Source organism: Meles meles, chromosome 7 (genome assembly GCF_922984935.1).
Source record: "Meles meles chromosome 7, mMelMel3.1 paternal haplotype, whole genome shotgun sequence".
Taxonomy (NCBI): Eukaryota; Metazoa; Chordata; class Mammalia; order Carnivora; family Mustelidae; genus Meles; species Meles meles.
Window position 1 is genome coordinate 3,297,110 of NC_060072.1, and position 17,034 is coordinate 3,314,143.

Consider the following 17,034-nt stretch of genomic DNA (forward strand, 5'->3'; position numbering starts at 1 on the left):
ACTAAAATTTCACACAAGCTCCAAATACCGGGAAATAAAAGAACCCATTTGAACTGATGGTTCAGAACCAAACAGGGGCTAGTAGAAATCGTTTAAATTGAATGATAACAAATCTAGGCAAGCATGCAGGAGGCAGTTAAGCAGTGTTTGGTGGGACATTTACAGCATTAAATGCCTCTAGAGAAATGAAAAAGATCTAAATCAAGGACTCGGGATTTCATCCTAAGAAAGTAGGAAAAGCAAATGAAGAACCATAGACTCAGAACTCCCTGGGCTCTCAGGGAGGTCACAACACTGTGTTTTTTTGCCAGGGAAAGGGGATGCCAGCCTAGGGAGTCCTTTCCAGGGTGTTGGGAGCCTGGACCCTCTTAATTCCATGAGCACTCCTGCTTGGAGGCCTACAGTGGCAGGCAGGGGGAGGGGACACCGGAAGCCCAAGTCCATTCCATGCTCCAGGGTCGTGACCCATGGCCCGCGCCACCCCCACGCACCCCAGGCCGCGAGCCCCCTGTGGCTGTTAGCCAGACCCCAGCCTTGTGTTAGCGGCTCCCAGGTTCACGGGCAGGCGGCGCTATGGGGCCCAGAACCTTGCTTCTCCTCCTCCTCTTGGGCCTGGGCCTGGGCCTGGGCCTGGGCCTGGGTCGCGGCCGCCTCCCGCGGCCCACCGCTCCTGGCAGAGCCCTGGCTGCCAACCACGTCTCCCGGGCGACCGCCACACCGGAGTCCGGACCCCGCCGCCCGGATGCAGCCTCGTCCCGCCGCCCCCCACCAGCCGACCGGACCCGCCGCCCGGCCCACGGAGAAGGGGCCGCGCTGCGCGCTTGGAGGGCCGCCCCGGGCCTCGGGGAACCGGCCGGCAGCGCCCGCGTCCGCCTGCGGCCCCGCGCGGCCCCTGGCGGCCGCGTGATCCTGGCCGGTGGCTGCCGCCTCTGCCTGCCCCGCGGCCCCGCGCGCCCGCTCTGTGTCCTGCTGCGCGTCCTGCTGCGCGCGCGCCTGGCCGCCGCGCCCGCGCTCGTGCACCTGCGGCTGTCTGCGCGCCGCGGCCGGCTGTCCCTGCTGTGGCGCACCGCGCTGCCCCGCGCGCTCGGGCGCCCGGAGTGGACCTTCTGGCTCGTGCCGCTGCGGCCCGCCGGCCCTCGGCGCCCCCGCCGTTCCACCTCCGACCTGCCGGCCGCCGGGCCTCGCCCCTCCGCGGGCTTCGTGGCCCAAACGGAGTGTCCCACGGATGGGCCCACGCCTGTTGTCCTGGAAGCTGTCAACTCGGATGGGCCTCAAGCCATCCAGTCTTCCGTGTCCTGCCAGGTATCCCCAGAGGTGCCCTGTGAGATCACCATGGTGAAGATCAACAGGAACAAAGATCATGAACCCTTGGTGCTGACCAGGAAGATGCAGGCTACCCTCAACGCCACCTACAAGTACAACTGTCGGAACTCCACCTTAATTGTTTCGTACTGGCAGGTCTATTCTGTGCCCTCCATAAACGATCTGCCCCGGTGGTATAGACCATTGGATATACCAATCATGAAATCAGGGAGGGCGCCAATATTTCTACATATACCTCCGAAATCTTTAATTTGGGGGGTGTATGTGATGAGATTCGTCGTCGACGTCTACGTGAATCCAAATAGGCCTCAGGCCTCGGCCTCAGATTTCATGTATGTCAGCATCGTTAGAAGTGACCTAGAAGCAGTTATTCCTGGGGGTCCCAACATAACAATCAAATTCACAGATCAGCTGGTTCTGGATGGAACAAAATCGTCTGATCCAGATTCGGACAACCCTTCGGAGGGACTCCGCTTCTCTTGGTACTGTACCACCGATCCAAAAAACTACCAGGGACATAAAATCACAGTGATGAGCAACAGCGTCTGCTCCCCAAAGCAGACTAATCTGAACTGGAAGGAGGACTCTGGCCCTGTCCTCACAGTTCCACCAGGAACCCTGAAAGGTGGCGGTGTGTATTTCATCAGAATGGTGATCCGCAAGGGTGATAGGAAAGCCTCTACTGATAGAAAGGTCCACGTGCTCAAAGGACCAGCCCCCGCAGCAAACATCTCATGCATTGAAAATTGTGATGCCGTTTTGGGTATTTCAGCCAGATTTTCTTTGTTTCTCAATTGCACAACTTGTTCAACAAGCCAGGATGTGTATAAATGGTCAATTCTGTCAGCTCCAGGGGATGAGGTAAACTTTGATTGGGCAAAACACACCACAACAGGGAGGAATGGGGCTCATTTGTCTATAAAAGCTTTTGCTTTGAAGGATTTTCCTGAAGCGAAGTTTTGGGCTTCTGTGCATCTAGCAAGTTGGAGTGGGCATAACGTGGACTTGAAACACTCCTTTGTTATTAACTATGTCCCTCAAGTCGGAGAGTGCAGCGTTAATCCAGCTACAGGAGTTGCCTTTGTTACCAGGTTTGTCATCCGGTGCGATAACTTTAAGGACAAGAACATCCCTCTTACATACAAAATGATAGTCTCTGATTTGTATGGTTTTGGTCAGATCAGTTCTGTAAAAGAGAACACCTTGGGGGTCATCCTGTATTTGGGCAAAGAGTCCACGTCGCCCCCTTCCTTTTTCCCTGTGGGTGTGTTGGCTAATCATTATGCCATGAAGATATCTGTTCAGGTGTATGACTCTCTAGGAGCTTTTTCTCAGGTGACTTTGTACGCGACCGTACATGCCCCTACGGATAAAATCTCGGCCAAGGGTGTGCTCGATCGCTTATTCAATTTCACCATGGGACCAAATTCATTGCTATCTACTTTGCTTGACAGCCAGGAATTTCTACCTGCAGGTTATTTAATATATATAGCAGCTTCTGTTTTGAATAACATGAAACCTGAATTAAGTTTGGAAGCTGACAAAGCCAGACTGCGGGAATACCTTGTCAACCAGACTTTCATTCTTCCCAATAGCACTTTGGTGGAAATTAGCCAGGTAGTCATGAGTGTTACTAAATTAACCCAGACGACTGCCGCATTCACTCGAATGGCTCAGAAACTGGCCACAGTGAGGATTTGGCTAGCAAATAGAGCCCTACAGCAGTCTCGACAGAATGACGTACACGTTCAGTCTGAACAAATAGAAACTGTGAGCACTGGCATATTAACAACTTTGTCTAATATCTTGAAGGTGACCGTTAGCTATGAAGTGGTCGATGAGCCTTTCTATGTGTTGGAATCACTAGCAGACACAGTATTGGAGGGTAAAGTGCCAGGGAACGAGACCACTGCAATGACGGCCTCCAGCCTTAATGTGTATGTCAGGAAAACTGAAAGGTGGGATGTTACCGATATCTTCAGGAATGAGAAAAGCAGTCGAAATTATTTTCGTCCGACGCTAAATGTGAGCAGTATTCCTAGTTTACCTGAAAACGCCCCGATTTCCACCATGCTTTGTGAGTTTGCAGATGATCCCTTTCCTTGGATGAATGATCAGGAAAGCTGTTCTGCAGAGGTGGTTGGATTCAGGATGACAGGCACCACACCTGACGGCGACGTGGTCGAGATCGTGCCCGATGTAGCCGAAGTGTACATCGCCAGGAAAAACTTGAGCTTTGCAGCTTTTAACCTCACAGTGGGACCCGAGAGTGAGACCGAGGGAGCTGATGAGTCCTTGAAAAGGACGACAGGGGAGTTTAGGGTTGAGGTGGACAGCAGTGTAGTGAAGGAGTTGCTGGTCCACATTGTGACCGAAGTGACCGTGTTGTTCACGGTGTTGGTGTACGCTGGCGGTGACATTACCCCCACTGCTCTGGTCGCCACCTTCCTTGTGCCCCATGACATCCCTCCCATGACCAACAAGAGTGACCTGTTTGACTCAGCCTGTGCCGTTAGGGAGGCCCGCGTGGTTTGCCTTCCAGCGTCCCTGCTGCAAGTCATAGCTCAGCGAGGCGGCTCGCCTGAGTGCACCTTGGTCATAGCTCTGCAGGCACCTCGTTTTGTCATGACAGCCAGTGATAAGCTAGTGAGAATCGCTCTTTTCAGCGCTCACTGCCTAGACATGTATGGGATCCAGAGCGATTGGAGAGAAGATACCTGTGTCCTCGGAGAGAGGACCACGTGGCGAAGAGTACACTGCATCTGCCAAAGCACAAGGAGGGCTCGTCGGCAGCTGGATGTAATAAAAGAAGCCAGCACGCACCTGCAAACCCACTTCTTGACAACCAACGTGATTATGGTCCCTAATCCTGTAGATCTTCGGTTGGAGGTCATCATAAATGTTACCCGCAACTATGTGACGCTCTTCACTGTACTTTTCATTATGCTGATGTACATAATCCTCGCTTTCTGGGCCCTGCTGAGAGATGAAACGGATCAGTATCTTCGGCTACACGTGATAATTCTACTTGATAATGATCCTTACGATAAGGTGTGTTACCTCGTGACTGTTTTTACCGGAAGCCGTTGTCGGGCCGGGACCAAGTCCAATGTCTTCATGCAACTTATGGGAACGGAAGGTGCCAGCGATGTGCATTGTCTGAGCCATCCATGTTTTACAACCCTCTACCGGGGAGGCATCAACACTTTTCTCCTAACCACGAAAAGGGACTTGGGGGACATCCATTCCATTCGTGTGTGGCACAACAATGAGGGCAAATCCCCCAGCTGGTATCTAAGCAGAGTCAAGGTAGAAAATCTGTTCAGCCGACACATCTGGCTGGTTTTATGCCGGGAATGGCTTTGTATTGACACCTCTTTGGACAGAACATTTCGTGTTACCGACCCAGAGCAGACTATCAACAGAAAGGACTATTTCTTGATAGAATCGGCTTACAGGATGGGGAGAGATCACCTGTGGTTCTCTATTTTCTCCACTATCATTGATAGCCCATTCAATCGGCTGCAGAGACTGTCCTGCTGTTTGGCCATGCTGATGGCTTCCCTTCTGGGTAATATTATGTTCTTTAATCTCGACAGAGCCGAAGAAATGGCGTCAGGAGAGGGGAGCTACGTCAGGTCAATGATGATAGGGCTGGAAAGTGTGTTAATTACGCTGCCTCTGCAAATGTTGATCATTTTTCTCTTCACCTACTCCCAGAGGGAACCTCGTGTGACTCTAGAAACGGTGTCTCCCCGGAGTGATTCCTTGGAGCAAGAACATGCACACTGGGAGGAATTTCTGAGAAAGTGGCACGTTGAGGAAAGTGTGCGTGCCCCGACCAAGGAGACTTCGGAGCCTCCAACCGGGCAAAGACCTAGACCTACGAAGACTGCCAAGGTGCTCACGAGGACAGGGCGCCAGCAAAAGAAAGGCCAGAGCGCGGTCCCACGCACCCAGGGACAAAATAAAAATGCCAGTAACGCAAACACAAATAACAATCAGTTTGTTGCTTCTACAGAGCCTTCTTCCCGAGCTGGTCCTGTCGAACTCAAGGAGAAGAGCAGGGTCGTTCTGCCTCCATGTTGCCTTTACATAGCGTGGTTCTTGGTTTTCGTCACAACCAGTATATCTTCGTTCTTCATCATATTTTACGGACTGAATTATAACTATGAAAAGTCAATGGACTGGCTCTTCGCATCGTTTTGTTCATTCTGTCTGTCTGTCTTGCTGGTGCAGCCATGTAAAATTATACTCCTGTCAGGCTTCAGAGCTGGTAGGCCCAAGTATTGTAAAAACCTTTCATGGACAAGCAAGTACCGCTATGTTGAGATCGAGCTTCACCGCACGATGAACCGAGAAGAAAAGAAAAGGCGACACGAGCAGATCATGGAACTCCGAAGATCGAGGATGTACCAGCCGCTCACCGAAGACGAAATCCTAATATTCAAGAGGAAGAGGGCAATTAAGAGGAGGGCTTTCCTCTTCCTGTGTTACGTTCTGACTCACTTCATCTTTCTAGCCCTCCTGTTGAGGCTCGTCGCCCTCCTGCATCACACGGACAGCTTTCACTATAACCAGTTTGTTCGCGATCGGTTCTCTGTGGATCTCGGCTCGGTGACCAAGCTGGAGGACATCTACAGGTGGCTGAACAGCGTGCTGGTGCCCCTGGTCCACAACGACCCGAATCCAGCCTTTCTGCCCGACAGCTCCTCTCAAATCCTGGGGCTTCCACTGCTGAGGCAGGTGAGGGCAAGACCTGGCGATAAACTCTGCCTGCCTGCCAACTTTGCCCAAACCAGCATGGGAAGAGAAATCCACTGTCGTCCCAAGTATGGCACTGACCCGGAAGACACCAGAAGCTACTCGGGCCTTTGGAACAAAGTTCTCAAGAGGCCTGAGGATAAGAATACCAATGGGTTTACTTACAAGCCTCCAGGGAAGATCTGGCGCTATGTCTCCCACGGACTCTTACACACCTACGGGTCGGGAGGCTATGCGTTCTATTTTTTCCCAGAGCAGCAGCCTTTTAATTCCACCGTGAGGCTCAGGGAACTCCAGAGCAGCGAGTGGCTTGATGAGAAGACGTGGGCCGTGATTCTGGAGCTGACCACCTTCAACGCAGACGTCAGTCTGTTCTGTAGCATTTCGGTCGTTTTCGAGGCGTCTCAGTTAGGAGTTGTGAACACGAGCTTATCCGTGCACTCCTTCTCGCTTGCCGATTTCGACAGGGAGACTTCTGCAGAAATCTACTTGTATGTGGCCATTCTCATTTTTTTTTTAGCCTACGTGGTCGATGAGGGTTACATCATCATGCAAGAAAGGGCCTCGTACGTGAGAAGTGTGTATAACCTGCTCAACTTTGCTCTGAAATGCATATTTACTGTGCTGGTCGTGCTGTTCCTTAGGAAGCACTTCTTGGCCACTGGCATAATTCGCTTTTACTTGTCGCACCCTGAGGATTTCATTCCGTTTCACGCAGTTTCTCAAGTAGATCACGCCATGAGGATCATTTTGGGTTTCCTGTTATTTCTGACCATTTTGAAGACCCTCAGGTATTCCAGAATCTTCTATGATGTGCGCCTGGCTCAGAGGGCCATTCAGGCGGCCCTTCCCGGCATCTGCCACATGGCCCTGGTGGTGTCCGTGTACTTTTTTGTGTACATGGCATTTGGCTACCTGGTGTTTGGTCAACACGAGTGGAACTACAGTAACCTGATTCATGCTACGCAGACGATATTCTCCTATTGCGTTTCAGCATTTCAGAACACCGAGTTCTCCAACAACAGGGTTCTGGGGGTCCTGTTCCTCTCATCCTTCATGCTGGTGATGATCTGCATATTGATCAACTTGTTTCAGGCCGTGATTTTGTCCGCCTATGAGGAAATGAAGCAGCCCGTGTATGAGGAACCATCAGACGAAGCGGAAGCATTGACCTATCTGTGTCGCAAGCTAAGAGCAATGTTCAGGTTTCTGATCTTCCAACCCAGGGACAAAGATGAACCAGAGTTCTTTGTCAACATGCTGTATGGGCAGCCAGAGAAGAACAGCCGGCGGTATCTGGGGCTGAAGACCAGAAACATCAAAGGGAAGAAAATGGTTTATCTTGTTGTGTGATGAGTGACAGGGTCAAGACCCACAGGCAAGACACCCACCCCTGCCCCGATGCCGGTTCTCCGGATGTAAGGAATGTTCAATGGCTCAGCAGTGCTCTCTTCCCGTGTCCTGCAAAATGCACACCCCTACGTTCAGAAGTGTCTCTACCGTTGGCCTCTACTCCTGAGTGTTGGGGTGTAGGGCAGGTCTCCAGCATAGGAGCCAGGGCCGATGACCCTCTAGCGGTAACTCAGTGTCCTTGGAGCCCCCTGCAGATAGAGAAGTAGAGACCTGGAGTTGGGGGAGAGAGAGATATAGGGCTTATATCTGCCCCTCTAGGGCAGAGCATTCTCTTGCTGCGACTGTGGTCCTGGGGCTGGGAGCGAAGAGTTTGTGGCTCTCTTCGTTGCTCTGGGGGTTCCCTTTGCAGACCAGGCCTGGGAAACCCTTGCCAACACCCCATCCTCCCCATCCCACCACACCGCCCCCAACCATTCAGCTTGGCCAGGTCTAGAGGGACCTGGTGCCAAGATCAGGATCTGTTTTCCAGCTTTTGAATTTAGGGATGGGACCTGAAGGTCAGGAGTCTGAGTTTCCCATCTACTCTTGAGGGCTACTGCCAGTTAAAGCTTTGAAAGTAATACCATTTTCTGGCCATTAGACATGAATTTTGTTCAACAACAAGAAGGGGTGTGTGTGTGTGTGTCTGTGTGTGTGTGTGTGTGTGTGTGTGTGTCTGTGTGTTTGTGTGTGTCTTTTGTCGGGGGCAGTGGGCTCACATGGAAAGATAATAAGTGTTCTCTATATTGACTGTAAGAATTTGTCCATCCAGGTCTTGGGCTTTGGGTAATTTACAGCACGGTGGATTATTGCAGAATAATAAAGAAAGTGTGGTTTATTGTTTAAGAGCAATACGGCTCACAACTCACAGTTCTGCTCAGAAGCAAGTTCATTTATGTAGATGGCACTTAAGCTTTATTGGAATTAAATGTGAGATTGCTCCTGTGAGACTTGCTGTGATTTCTGCGTGAGGGGTGTGTGTTCAGATGGATCCTGCCTTTCCCACGGAGAGCCCGTGGAGAGGGACAACCTAATCAGCTGGGAGACAACTATGTCCCAAGGCTTTGTTATTCACTGGATGCCCCTGTGGTCCTGGGCTGTGCTGGAATGGCTCACAGACATGCGCATGTGCTTTCCATGCCACTCACACAAGAGTGCCTGAAGGTCAGATTTGGATTTTCTTCTCTTTTTTTAGGATATTATTGATTTGAAAGAGAGAGAGAGAGAGAGAGAGAGAGAGAGAGGGAGAAGCAAAATCCCCTTGAGCACGGAGCGGAATCAGGCCTTGATCCCAGGATGGATCATGACCTGAGTGGAAGACAGAGTCTAACTGACTGAGCCAACCACATGTCCTTCTATTTTTCTCTGTAAATATGTGGTTTCTTGTGAAACTATTTAAAAAATATTTTTAGATATTGCTAATCCTTTGGATTGGTTTTCTTCTTATATTACAAATGGTAGAGAGCTCAAATTCAAAATTAACTTTATTTTCTACCAAAGAGTGTGATTTTCTCTATTAGTATTTCCTTTTTCTTATTTTTTTATAAACATATAATATATTATTAGCCCTAGGGGTATAGGTCTGTGAATCGCCAGGTTTACACACTTCACAACACTCAGCATAGCACATACCCTCCCTCATATCCATAACCCCACCACCCTCTCCTGACCCCCTTCCCCCCAGCAACCCTCAGTTTGTTTTGTGAGATTAAGATTCTCTCATGGTTTGGCTCCCTCCCGATCCCATCTTCTTTCCTTTTTTCTTTTCCTACCCCCCAACCTCCTCCCCCACATTGCATCTCCACTTCCTCATAGCAGGGAGGTCATATGATAGCTGTTTTTTCTCTGATTGACTTATTTCGCTAAGCATAACACCCTGTAGTTCCATCCACCTCGTCACAAATGGCAAGGTTTCATTTCTTTTGATGGCTGCATAGTATTCCTTTGTATATATATACCACATCTTCTTTATCCATTTATCTGTTGATGGCCGTATAGGTTCTTTCCATAGTTTGGCTATTATGGACATTGCTGCTATAAACATTCAGGTGCACGTGCTCCTTCGGATCACTATGTTTGTATCTTTAGGTAAATACCCAGTAGTGCAATTGCTGGGTCCTAGGGTAGCTCTATTTTCCAACTTTTTGAGGAACCTCCATGCTGTTTTCCACAGTGGTTGCACCAGCTCGCATTCCCACCAACAGTGCAGGAGGGTTCCCCTTTCTCTGCATCCTCGCTAGCATCTGTCATTTCCTGACTTGTTAATTTTAGCCATTCTGACTGGTGTGAGGTGGGATCTCATTGTAGTTTTGATTTGTATTTCCCTGATGCCAAGTGATGTGGAGCATTTTTTCATGTGTCTGTTGGCCACCTGGATGTCTTCTTTGCAGAAATGTCTGTTCATGTCCTCTGCCCATTTCTTGATTGGATTATTTGTTCTTTGGGTGTTGAGTTGGATAAGCTCTTTATAGATTTTTTTGGATACTAGCCCTTTATCTGATATGTCATTTGCAAATATCTTCTTCCATTCTGTCCGTTGTCTTTTGGTTTTGTTAACTGTTTCCTTTGCTGAGCAAAAGCTTTTGATCTTGAGGAAATCCCAATAGTTCATTTTTGCCCCTGCTTCCCTTGCCTTTGGCGATGTTCCTAGGAAGACGTTGCTGCGCCTGAGGTCGAAGAGGGTGCTGTCTGTGTTCTCCTCAAGGTTTTTGATGGATTCCTTTCTCACATTGAGGTCCTTCATCCATTTTGAGTCTATTTTCATGTGTGGCATAAGGAAATGGTCTAGTTTCATTTTTCTGCATGTGGCTGTCCAATTTTCCCAACACGATTTGTTGAAGAGGCTGTCTTTTTCCCATTGGACATTCTTTCCTGCTTTGTCAAAGATTAGTTGACCATAGAGTTGAGGGTCTATTTCTGGGCTCTCTATTCTGTTCCATTCATCTATGTGTCTGTTTTTGTGCCAGTAGCATTCTGTCTTGATGATGACAGCTTTGTAATAAAGCTTGAAGTCTGGAATTGCGATGCCACCAACTTTGGCTTTCTTTTTCAATATTCCTTTGGCTATTCGAGGTCTTTTCTGGTTTCATATAAATTTTAGGATTATTTGTTCCATTTCTTTGAAAAAAATGGAAGGGATTTTGATAGGGATTGCATTAAATGTGTAGATTGCTTTAGGTAGCATAGACATTTTCACAATATTTTTTCTTCCAATCCAGGAATATGGAACATTTTTCCATTTCTTTGTGTCTTCCTCAATTTCTTTCATGAGTACTTTATAGTTTTCTGAGTATAGACTCTTTGCCTCTTTGGTAAGGTTTATTCCTAGGTATCTTATGGTTTTGGGTGCAGTTGTAAATGGAATTGACACCTTAATATCTCTTTCTTCTGTCTTTTTGTTGGTGTAAAGAAATGCAACTGATTTCTGTGCATTGATTTTATATCCTGACACTTTACTGAATTCCTGTACAAGTTCTAGCAGTTTTGGAGTGGAGTCTTTTGGGTTTTCCACATAAAGTATCATATCATCTGCAAAGAGTGATAGTTTCACTTCATCTTTGATGATTTGAATGCCTTTAATTTCTTTTTGTTGTCTGATTGCTGAGGCTAGGACTTCTAGTACTATGTTGAATAGCAGTGGTGATAATTGACATCCCTGCCATGTTCCTGACCTTAGCAGAAAAGCTTTCAGTTTTTCTCCATTGAGAATGATATCTGCGGTGTGTTTTCCATAGATGGCTTAGATGATATTGAGGTTTGTGCCCTCTGTCCCTACACTTTGAAGAGTTTTGATCAGGAAGGGATGATGTACTTTGTCAAATGCTTTTCCAGCATCTATTGAGAATATCATATGGTTCTTGTTCTTTCTTTTATTAATGTATTGTATCATGCTGATTGATTTGCAGATATTGAACCAACCTTGCAGCCCTGGAATAAATCCCACTTGGTCATGGTGAATAATCCTTTTAATGTACTGTTGGATCCTCTTGGCTAGTAGTTTGGTGAGAATTTTCGCATCTGTGTTTATCAAGGATACTGGTCTGTAATTCTCTTTTTTGATGGGATCCTTGTCTGGTTTTGGGATCAAGGTGATGCTGGCCTCATAATGAGTTTGGAAGTTTTCCTTCCATTTCTATTTTTTGGAACAGTTTCAGGAGAATAGGAATTAGTTCTTCTTTAAATGTTTGGTAGAATTCCCCTGCGAAGTCGTTTGGCCCTGGGCTTTTGTTTGTTTGGAGATTTCTGATGACTGTTTCAATCTCCTTACTGGTTATGGGTCTGTTCAGGTCTTCTATTTCTTCCGGGTTCAGTTGTGGTAGTTTATATGTCTCCAGGAATGCATCCATTTCTTCCAGATTGTCAAATTTGTTGGCATAGAGTTGCTCAGAGTATGTTCTTATAATTGTTTGTATTTCTTTGGTGTTGGTTATGATCTTTCCTCTTTCATTCATGATCTTATTTATTTGGGTCCTTTCTCTTTTCTTTTTGATAAGTCTGGCCAGGGGTTTATCAATCTTATTAATTCTTTCAAAGAACCAGCTCTTAGTTTCATTGATTTGTTCTATTGTTTTTTTGGTTTCTATTTCATTGATTTCTGCTCTGATCTTTATGATTTCTCTTCTCCTGCTGGGTTTAGGCTTTCTTTGTTGTTCTTTCTCCAGCTCCTTTAGGTGTAAGGTTAGGTTGTGTACTCGAGACCTTTCTTGTTTCTTGAGAAAGGCTTGTACCGCTATATATTTTCCTCTCAGGACTGCCTGTGCTATGTCCCACAGATTTTGAACCATTGTGTTTTCATTATCATTTGTTTCCATGAACTTTTTTCAATTCTTCTTTAATTTCCTGGTTGACCCATTCATTCTTTAGAAGGATGCTGTTTAGTCTCCATGTGTTTGGGTTCTTTCCAAATTTCCTCTTTTGATTGAGTTCTAGCTTCAGAGCATTGTGGTCTGAAAATATGCAGGGAATGATCCCAATCTTTGATACCAGTTGAGACCTGATTTATGACTCAGGATGTGATCTGTTCTGGAGAATGTTCCATGTGCACTAGAGAAGAATGTGTATTCTCTTGCTTTGGGATGGAATGTTCTGAATAGATCTGTGATGTCCATCTGGTCCAGTGTGTCATTTAAGGTCTTTATTTCCTTGTTGATCTTTTACTTGGATGATCTGTCCATTTCAGTGAGGGGAGTGTTAAAGTCCCCTACTATTTTTGTATTATTGTCGATGTATTTCTTTGATTTTGTTATTAATTGGTTGATATAGTTGGCTGCTCCCATGTTAGGGGCATAGATATTTAAAATTGTTAGATCTTCTTGTTGGACAGAGCTTTTGAGTATGATATGGTGTCCTTCCTCATCTCTTATTATAGTCTTTGTCTTAAAATCTAATTGATCTGATATAAGGATTGCCACCCTGACTTTCTTCTGATGTCCATTAGCATGGTAAATTTTTTTCCACCTCCTCACTTTAAATCTGGAGGTGTCTTCGGTCTAAAACGAGTTTCTTGTAGGCAACATATTGATGGGTTTTGTTTTTTTATCCATTCTGATACCCTGTGTCTTTTGATTGGGGCATTTAGCCCATTTACATTTAGGGTAACTATTGAGAGATATGAATTTAGTGTCATTGTATTGCCTGTATTGTGACTGCTACTATATATTGTCTCTGTTCCTTTCTGATCTACTACTTTTAGGGTCTCTCTTTGCTTAGAAGGCCCCTTTCAATATTTCCTGTAGAGCTGGTTTGGTGTTTGCAAATTTTTTCAGTTTTTGTTTGTCCTGGAAGCTTTTTAATCTCTCCTTCTATTTTCAATGATAGCATAGCTGGATATAGTATTCTTGGCTGCTTGTTTTTCTCACTTATTTCTCTGAATATATCATACCAGTTCTTTCTGGCTTGTCAGGTCTCTGTCGATAAGTCTGCTGACAATCTAATATTTTTACCATGGTATGTTACGGAGTTCTTTTCCCGGGCTGCTTTCAGGATTTTCCCTTTGTCGCTAAGACTTGTAAATTTTACTATTAGGTAATGGGGTGTGGGCCTATTCTTATTGATTTTGAGGGGGGTTCTCTGCACCTCCTGGATTTTGATGCTTGTTCCCTTTGCCATATTAGGGAAATTCTCTACAATAATTCTCTCCAATATACCTTCTGCTCCCCTCTCTTTCTTCTTCTTCTGGAATTCCAATTATTCTAATGTTGTTTCATCTTATGGTGTCACTTATCTCTCAAATTCTCTCCTCATGGTCCAGTATTTGTTTGTCTCTCTTTTACTCAGCTTCTTTATTCTCTGTCATTTGATCTTCTATATCACTAATTCTCTCTTCTGCCTCATTTATCCTAGCAGTAAGAGACTCCATTTTTGATTGCCCCTCATTAATAGCTTTTTTGATTTCAACTTGGTTAGATTTTAGTTCTTTTATTTCTCCAGAAAGTGCTTTTACTTCTCCGGAGAGGGTTTCTCTAATATTGTCTATGTCTTTTTCAAGCCCGGCTGCAACCTTGAGAATCATCACTATGAACTCTAGATCTGACATATTACCTATATCCATATTGATTCAGTCCCTAGCATTTGGTACTGCCTCTTGTTATTTATTTATTTATTTTTTTTTTGTGGTGAGTTTTCCCACCTTGTCATTTTGTCCAGATAAGAATATATGAAGGAGCAAATAAAATACTAAAAGGTGGCAAAGACCCCAGGAAAATGTGCTTCAACCAAATCAGAAGAAACCCTAAATCGTTGGGGGGGGGATAAAAATAAATTCAGGAAAAAAAAAGTTTAAAAAAAGGAAAACAAATAAAGAAAAAATATAAAAAAGGAAAAAAAAATATATGGACTGGTGACTAGAACAGGGTCACCCACTTAATTTTGGGAGTATTTTGGTCTCTTAGAAGAAACTACTTGCAAAATTTTAAAGAATGAAAAACATATATAAGGGTAAACACAATGAAGGGATGGAATATGCCTATAAAGATAAATTTTTTTTTTTAATTTCTAAAAAAGGTGTTGATAAAGTAATATGGTTGGGAGAATAAAGAAAAAGAAAGTGGAGAGAATTTGCTTGGGCTGGAGACCAGAACAAGCCTGGAGCTCGATTTAGGTATATTTTGATCTATTAGAAGAAGTTGTACCCCAAATTTTTTAGAAGAAAAAACCATATGTTTATACAAAAAATAAAGTTAGATACAATGAAGGATAGAATATGACTATAATAATAAAGTTTCAAAAAAGATTTTTTTAAGATTATTTATTTATTTATTTGACAGACAGAGATCATAAGTAGGCAGAGAGGCAGGCAGAGAGAGAGAGAGAGGAGAAAGCAGGCTCCCTGCTGAGCAGAGAGTCCAATGTGGGGCTCGCTCCCAGAACCCTGGGATCATGACCCGAGCCGAAGGCAGAGGCTTTAACCCACTGGGCCACCCAGGTGCCCCCAAAAAGATTATTTTTTTTATGAAAGGTATTGTTAAGATAAACTAGTTAAAAACATTAAACAAGGAAAGGGTAAAAGTTTAAAAAAATTAGCAGAAAAAAAATAAAATTAAAAAAATTAATTAACTGCAAGACTAAAGAATCATGGGGAGAAAGCCATGAATTCCATGCCTTGCTTTCTCCTCCTCTGGAATTCACTGTTCAGTGAACTTGGTCTTGGCTGGATTTCTTGCCAGTCTCCTGGGGGAGCGGCCTGTTGTAGTGATTCTTAAGTGTCTTTGCCCGAGGCAGAATTGCACCGCCCTTACCAGGAGCTGGGCTAAGTAATCCAACTGGGTTCACTTTCGGGAGCTTTTGTTCCCTGAACGCTTTCCGTAGAGTTCCGGAGGATGGGAATGAAAATGGCGGCCTCCTAGTCTCTGGGCCGGAGGAGTCGAGAGCTCGGGGCCCCACTCCTCAGGGCGCCCTCAGAGAAGAGCGCCCAATCACTCCCATGTCCCTGGCCTCCGGCCGCGCTCCGAGCTGACCCAGCCTGTGATGCATCTCTGACACACAGCCCCGCCTGGAGTCTCCGATCCCCACAGATCCCTGAGCTCTTCCGGAGGTGTCTCCCTGGATCTTGTGGGGACCCCAATCACAGAGCAGTGGCCTGTGCCACGGATTATGGTTCAAGGTAACCCCAAATTGAGAGCTCACTCCTCAGCGCCATCTCTGTATCCGGCTTCCCCGCTCTAATACCTATGAGCTCTGCCATACTCAGACACCCCTGATCCTTCTGTGACCCTGTGGGACCTGGGGCCACGATGACCCTGCAAGGGCTTCACCCTGGTTCAGCCTCTGGAGTGATGTCCCTCACTGGAGCAGACTTTTAAAAGTCCTGATGTTGTGCTCCATTGTTCCACCACTTGCTCGGAGTGGCTCACCCCCCTGCGGTCTATTTTCCAGTCACTTTGGATTCACTTCTCTGCCGGTCCTACCTTTCAGAAAGTGGTCAATTTACTGTTTCTAGCACTGTTACTCTTCTTCTCTTCGATCTCTTGTTGATTTGTCGGTGTTCTCAATGGTTTGATATGCTATCTAGCTGGTCTCCTGCACCTGATGTCCTCTCAACCTGCTACTTTTCCTGCCATCTTGACTCCTCCCCCCTCATGCAGTATTTCCCGTAGCTCTTGCAGCCCATCTCCTAACCTGTGTAGCCTGTCTTAGGGCTTGAACAGTATTTAAGAGACAAGGTCATGTATCTGAGTGGTTATAGGTCATACATGAAAAGCTTCATCCAGATGGTCCATCTTTGGGCAGACACAGAAAATAAAGTCCACAGTATATAATCTTGGCTGTGATCCAAGGAATGCTCTTGTTGGAAGCACCTAGAGGTCGTATCTGCTAGTAAGAAAATCAGAGTGTTTCCTCAACTCCCCTCCGTCCACATCCCAGAACCGGTGTTATTCCCAGGATTACTAAAATGCCTTGTATATTCCTTAATTCTCAATTGCCCAAAGGAAGAAGGCCCAGCCCCCAGGCCTTTTGACTTCAGGGACAACACAGTGCTTGGCATATGTAGGAGCTGAGGGGCCTGGAGAGGGGCACGTTGGGGAGGCACGAGGGAAGAGCGGGTCTGAGACTGGAGCATGGGACCATGCGGGCCAGAGGGTCCTCTGGAAGCTGGAGCAGGGCAGGCTCCGGAGGGCCAGGTCACTGGGACTCAGACCACCAAGGGTGCCATGGATCACAGCAACATTGCTTTAAAGTGTCCACGGGGAAGGACAGTGCTCCTTTTGAACTTATATCATCTGTTGCCTAGGGTGCACACAGACCCTGCTGCCTGTGGTGCTGGCCCAGGCCTGGGGACTCCTGTCCTCAAGTGTGTGTTGGGGGTGGTGTTGAGAGGGGACAGGGAGTCAGCAGGCTAGGAGCATGATGCTCCAGGTTCCTCTTCCTCATCTTCACCTTCTCTGACCCATCAGGTCACACTGTGTCTTTCCTGAATCTCCTCCTTCCTTGGCTTCCAGGACACCACACCCTCCTGCTTTCCCTTCTGCCCCACTGCCTGTCTCTGTCCGTCACACCACTAAGTACAGGAGGCGGCCAGACTCTGTCTCCTTCACCGTCTGGGCCTCCATTCTACAT

General features: G+C 46.5%; 1 protein-coding gene across 1 annotated transcript; it reads left to right on the forward strand.

The window, feature by feature from the left end:
- Window positions 1-118: 118 nt before the first annotated feature.
- LOC123945837 (polycystic kidney disease and receptor for egg jelly-related protein-like) lies at window positions 119-7,702 on the forward strand. Its single transcript, XM_046010773.1, has one exon. The coding sequence runs from the start codon at window positions 574-576 to the stop codon at window positions 7,438-7,440; it is 6,867 nt and encodes a 2,288-aa protein (XP_045866729.1). The 5' UTR covers window positions 119-573; the 3' UTR covers window positions 7,441-7,702.
- Window positions 7,703-17,034: the final 9,332 nt, after the last annotated feature.